The following is a 5,966-nucleotide window of genomic DNA, read 5'->3' as shown; positions in this document are numbered from 1 at the left end:
AGCACCCCCTTGTGTGGCCGGGGCAGATGATCGGGGTCTGACCGGCAGCCCCCGGCCGGGCGCAGAATGGTTCCCTTGTGCCCTGCTGCGGCGTGGCGGAGGCTGCCCGGGGGGGCTGGTCACAGGGTTTCCTTCAGAGGCACCTTCCACCCCAGCGCTGCGCTTCGTGCCCTCTTTGATGTCACCAGGCAGCCCCAGTGTGGCTGAACTGCGAGGGCACCACGCAGCAGCCAGCTCTGGGCATGCAGCTCCCCAAACTCACTGCCAGGCCAGTTAATCCCCTTCCAAGGAAGATTACTCAGCATGGCCAGGGATAACAAAAACCAGATTTGAGTCAAGGCTGCACGAGCTCCTGGTGCTGGCAGGTTGGTGTAGGGATGCGGGCGAGGCACCTGGCCCACCACAGGAGCACGTGCCACGGTGCTGAGCAGCTCAGCAAACACCACAGTAAAAGAAAAAATGGGGAAAAACAAAAAGCACATTCCCGTGGCAATAGTTTTAAACAGCACAATCTGTGGAAGACAGAACTAAAGCCCTGGTTCCAGCCCTGCTTTGAACGCACCTGGATTTGCTGGGCTCAGCAGAGCTGTGGAGCAGAGAAATGCCAACAAAAACCAAATCCCAACCCAAGGGAGCAGGTGAAGGAGCCTCCCTGCTCTTCCAGCACAGCAGCAGCTGTTCCCAGCTGGAACAGCATGGGGCTGATCCCAACACTCCTTGGGAATGGCCGAGCCACTGCAGGAGTGTCCCAGCTCCCAGTTGGACCTGACAGGTCCCTGCCAGGCTCCTGGGATGGAGGAGAATGTCTGTCCTCCAGCAGCCTGCACACAAGGAGAAAGTGAGCATGGAAAACTACAAAGGGATCACTCAGAGCCCTGCTAAATCAGGGATGGGAAAAGGGCCAAACCTGCATGGAGGTGGAGGAGCTGGAGGCACAGTGCTGGGCATCACCCTCAGCACTTGCTGGGAGAGCCCAGGCAGTGCAGGGGGGCTCTGGGGACCAATCCTGCTGGGGAGCAGCGCTGCCTGAGTGACCCAGTTAATCCCAGCACAGAGTGGGACTGGGTGCAGGGTGGAGCTGGGTACCTGCAGGGTGATGAAGCAACGGAGGGAATGCTCCCACTCCTGCTCCCATTCCTGCATCCCAGCAGCCACCCGAGCTGCGCACGGGGAGGAGCGCTGGAAGAGCAAGAGAAAAACATCCAGGCAACAGCTGGGTGTCAAGGATTTATTTTCAACAAAAAATTCCCCAACCAAAAAGTTTTTGTACAAAAAGATTAAAACGAGAGTGGTCATTACAAAAAAAGTGTTCACAGAGAGAAGAAAAGTCCTCTGAGCAACCCGCGGCGGGCAGAGCTGCCCAGCCCCAGTGGAGGCACGTTTGGCTTCGTGGCACGTGGGGAAGCCAGCAGCCCCACGGCCAGGATTGTCTCAGTGAGGGAATGCAAAGGTCCCTGGCACCCAAACCCTGCCCAGACCATGCCAGAGCGAGTGGGGTCAGCCCCCAGCACCCATGCTTGAGCAGCCCTTGCTACAACAGCCGCCTCACCGGTTCCTACACCTGCACCCTCACCGTGCCGGGGCCACTGGCTCCTCCACGGGTGCAGGATCAAGCCTGTCCTGAGCAGGACTCCTGGCCCTGAAGGACTCGTTTCAACTCTATCTCCCATCAGCATTTGTGGCCGCCACCAGCCTCAGATTTGGCTTCCAACACCCCCGTGGTGGTAACACGCTTTGGGAGTTGGTTTCAGCCCCATCACAGGGGAGGCATCAGCATATTGTGCAGGTTTGGTGCCAACACACAGGAACCAACTTTCCTGTTCTGGGTAAACGGCACCAAGATGCTGCCACAGATCATAAATTCCAAAGTCCTCTGCTATGGTAACAGCCCCAAGAAGCCTTTACAGTTTTGGTAGACTAGCTCAAACCATTTCCCCTGCAGGCATCACCAGGCACACAGCCAAGATTATCAGCAGTGGATGAAGTGTCTGCTTTATCTGGCCAGAAAAGGCCCTCCACCGCCTTAGGGAACTACAATCCTGGTGAGCTACTGCTGGAGAAGGGCTGCACCTACATCACCATGGGACTCAAACCCAAGCAAGATAAAAATATTCTCTAGAAATCCTGAGAAAAGCCTCCAAGCTCCTGTTTTCCATGACAGGAGTTGCCAGAGCGCGATCACTGCAGGCAAGGGGAGAGCAAACACCCCCCCTTTAAAACTCCCAAATCCTGGGGCAGTTATTAACCCTGTGTCCTGCCCCACCACACACAGAGCAGCTCCACACCGCGGGGTCTCACACGTTCTCCTACCACGCACAAGGCCCCAGCCCACGCTCGCTGTCAGTCCTTGGGACAGTCACGACAGGAGCAGCTGAGAGCAGTGAGCGGGGTCTCAGCACTGCAGGAGCTCTGGTCTCGTGGTCACCACGTCCCCATTTCCAGCCCGAAGTGCTGTGAGGGTGCAAGCTTCCATCCCAAGGGATCACCGTGCTGCCAACCGCGTCCGACGCGCCGCTCTCAGCGGGTCATGCAGCGAGGACGGATGTTCTCTGAAGGGGGGTTTGGATCCACCTGCCAAGCCACGTTTGAGAGTCAAGAACCTCAGCACCAGGCACATCCCGGGCAGCCCCAGCAGCCCTCCCAGCCCCAGGGGTTTCCTACCTCTGAATAGAGCGGAGGGGGTCGGAAGCGGAATTCCTGGATGTAGGCAAAGAAGGGACCCTCCAGGATGCCACCGAGCTCGCTGCGGCACGGCGGAGCCAGGCTCTGCTCAGCCTCCGGGCTGGACACGACCGTGGAGTACTCTGGGGGAGCTGAGGAGAGAAGAGAACCATCAGGGAACAGGAAACACCCTCCACTAACGAGACGCGCAGGCAAAAGCTTCTAATCCAGTATTTCCCAAATCCTCCCAGTTCCCAGGGAGGGCAGCACCACAATCCAAAAATGCAGTGAAAAAGCAAAAGCTGGCACTGGGGCGAGAGAGAAGGCTGAGAACTTGCTCTGAGCTGGCACTGGGGTGAGAGAGAAGGCTGAGAACTTGCTCTGAGCTGGCACTGGGGCGAGAGAGAAGGCTGAGAACTTGCTCTGAGCTGGCACTGGGGCGAGAGATCAGGTTGAGAACTTGCTCTGAGCTGCTCCTGGAGCAAGAGTTAAGGCTGAGAACTTGCTCTGACCCTCATGATCCACAGTGGGTTGACCAGGGGGGCTCGCAGCACCCAGAGAGACCCCGAGGAGAGGGGGTGCTCACCCTCGGGCTGCTCGGGGATGGGGCTCAGCCAGTCCAGGTTGACACTGTACTGGCTGCTGACGCTGGACGTGCGGCTCCCGAACGGATGCAGGGGGATGGTTCCGATCACAAGAGGCAGCTCAAGGAGCAGCTTGGATGTCCCAGGAATATCCACACAGACCTGCAGAGACAAACAGCAGGGAAGCTGAGCTGCTGTTTTCCCAGTCCAAAGGGGCAGGTATCTCCTCAGAGCACTGCCTTGAGCTGGCCAGGGGGGAATTCTTGCAGTGGGATGCAAAAGGAGATGCCAATGCTCTAGCTCAAGCCCTTGTGCTGTGCACGATGGGCAACAGGGAGGGTCAAACCCAACCACACAAATCCCCAGCCCCAAAATCTCTGCACCAGCCCAGAGCAGGGACAACAGGCACAGCCCTGGTGAGGAAGGAAACACTCCACACCGAGCTGAGCCGCCCGCAACGCTCCCTGCCAGGCCCCTCACCTTCAGGGAGTATTCCACCTGGATGATGCGGCACTGGAGGATGGAGGGACCCACGGGTGGGATCTTCAGCGCCCGCCCGTGCCACACCTCCCGCTTCCCCGCCGCGATGGAGTCGCCAACAATGCTGGTCACCACAGACCTCTTCTGCTTCTTGGTGCCCCGGGCGATGAAGGTCTGAGTCTGGATGATGGCTGCCTTGGGCACCACCGCGCGGCTTGTGCAGTTGTCGATCTCGGCGAAGATAGGGATGACCTCTCCTGCCAAAAACACACCCAGATGTTGGAGGAGGCGAGAGGGAGCCTGGCCCTGCCTCAGGGAATTCCAGCGTGGGATCGCCGAGGGTGAGCCACGGTACCCACTGCGGGCACGAGGTTTAAGCTGGCAGGAGCCTGTCCCGAGGGGGTTGCCCACATCAGGAGCACACACTAAAGATCTCCGACTCATTTTGTATCAGAAGTCAAGAGCCCAGCTCACAGTGACCCCAAATCCCCTCCTGCTGGGGTCTACCCCAGGGCCTGCAGAGGTTCAAGGGCAGCAGCATGTTGTCTTACCTGGGGTGTAGCCTTTTCGGTCAATCTTAGCAGTCACAGAAACCTGGCCACGATTGCAGTACCAGGCCCGAGCAAGTTTCTCCTTAGCACCTGCCTGGGGAGCCTGGAGAAAGGGAAATATTTCAGCTATTTGGTAAGGAAGTACGAAACTCAAAGCAAACACCTCCCTGGCACTGAGAACCTGCTGGGGAGCATCAGCAACTCCTCACCTAGCTGATGCAAGATGCTGTCGCAACGCATTCAAATTTCCCAAAACCAAGAGGCACTGGTGACCTCTGCCCAGCCTGGGTAACGCTGGAGGACACAAGTTACGGAGGGCAAATATTCCCTCTGGAAATCAGGCCATGCTGAAGGGTGGGCAAGCACCTTTCCTGTGTGATTCCCGGGGAAGTTTCAGATGCTCACACCCCAGGGTGGAGCAGGGGGAGCTCACCAGCAGTGCAGGCGTGTTGATGTCGATGGGTTCGATCACAGTGAACTCCTTCTTCACCTTCTTCACCGTGGACCAGGGCCTGTGCAGTTTGGCTTTCACCCAGTAGCGCACGCTGCCGTGCTTTCCCTCGAAGGAGGTGGCCAGGGTCCTGCGTGTGACCAACGAGCCATTGAGAAGGGCTTTGCTGAAAGAACCTCATTTTTGAGGAGCACTGTCCCAAGCAGCTTCTCTCCCCCTTTGCATGAAGGCAACAACAAGAAAAGTTGACTTACTCGGGGAGCTGGAAGGTGAAGGGGAACTCGTGTTTTCCTGCCGGCAGGACGGTGACCTCACCATTGTCTGTGGGTAAACCAGATTTAAGACCATTATCTCTCTCCTGCAGAACTTCCTCCCTGGGCAAATCAGTTGCAGAGTTGTACAAGAGCAGCTGGATGGCACTGAGAATACTTCTGCCAGTTTAAACTGCAGCAGCAGTGGGAGAGCTGTGGCAGCAGAGCCGGGCACGCTCTGTGGGCACCGGGCACTGCCAGCTTTCCATGTGCCTCCAGGCACGCACGACCCAGGGGCACCTCCCTCCTCAGAGAGCTGGGCAGCTTCCTCAGGTGAGCTCTGCTTCACCCTGCAGCCGCTCTGCACTGGGGCTCAGGAGCAGGAGGCCAGAAATGCCCAGTCAAGCCAGGAGCAGCTCTGGGAGGGTGGCCAGCCAAGCCCCCCGGTGCCCCCCAGGGTCTGCACCCCAGTCCTGCCCGCATTGCACAGAGCAGCTGGGCTTGGCGTGATCTCTGGAGTTCACCCAGTACAACCCCACACCTCAAAGCAAGCTCCTGAAGCACTGCAGGAGTTTTCCAAGTGGTGCTTCCCTGCCAGGGAGCACCCACAGCAAATGGGGAGCCCTGTGTGGGACCAGTCCCTAAAACGGGGTGCCCTGCAGAGCAGCAGGGTCCAGCTGCACACCCCAGGGTGCTCTCAGCATTTGAGGTGTCTGCAGGGGACCTATCAACCAAGTCCCCAGAGTGCCCAGACCCTGAGGCACCCGAAGCACCCAGATTTCAGCTGGTTGGGGTGTTGTGCAGCGAGCAGCCAGGGTGTCCCAATACACCCAGATTATAGCTGGTTCAGGTGTTGTGCAGCCAGGGTGTCATAATGCACCCAGATTTCAGCTGTTTGGGGTGTCATGCACCCAGAAGACAGGATGTCCTGATACACCCAATTTTCAGCTCTTTGGGGCGTCATGCACCCAGAAGGCAGGCTGTCCTA

At 58.1% G+C, this 5,966-nt stretch overlaps 1 protein-coding gene across 1 annotated transcript; it reads right to left on the bottom strand.

Moving 5' to 3' along the window:
- Window positions 1-2,517: 2,517 nt before the first annotated feature.
- ARRDC2 (arrestin domain containing 2) lies at window positions 2,518-5,101 on the bottom strand (the record flags this gene model as incomplete). The annotated part of the gene is made up of 7 exons (XM_008942616.1): window positions 2,518-2,571; window positions 2,662-2,813; window positions 3,248-3,407; window positions 3,726-3,982; window positions 4,277-4,379; window positions 4,710-4,857; window positions 4,982-5,101. Coding segments are annotated over 7 exons (994 nt in total), but the record flags the coding sequence as incomplete, so codon positions are not given.
- Window positions 5,102-5,966: the final 865 nt, after the last annotated feature.

The sequence above is a fragment of the Merops nubicus genome, unplaced genomic scaffold (assembly GCF_000691845.1).
Source record: "Merops nubicus isolate BGI_N331 unplaced genomic scaffold, ASM69184v1 scaffold27380, whole genome shotgun sequence".
Classification (NCBI taxonomy): Eukaryota; Metazoa; Chordata; class Aves; order Coraciiformes; family Meropidae; genus Merops; species Merops nubicus.
Note: the sequence above shows the minus strand (reverse complement) of the source record. Positions and strands in the feature narration are given on the sequence as shown.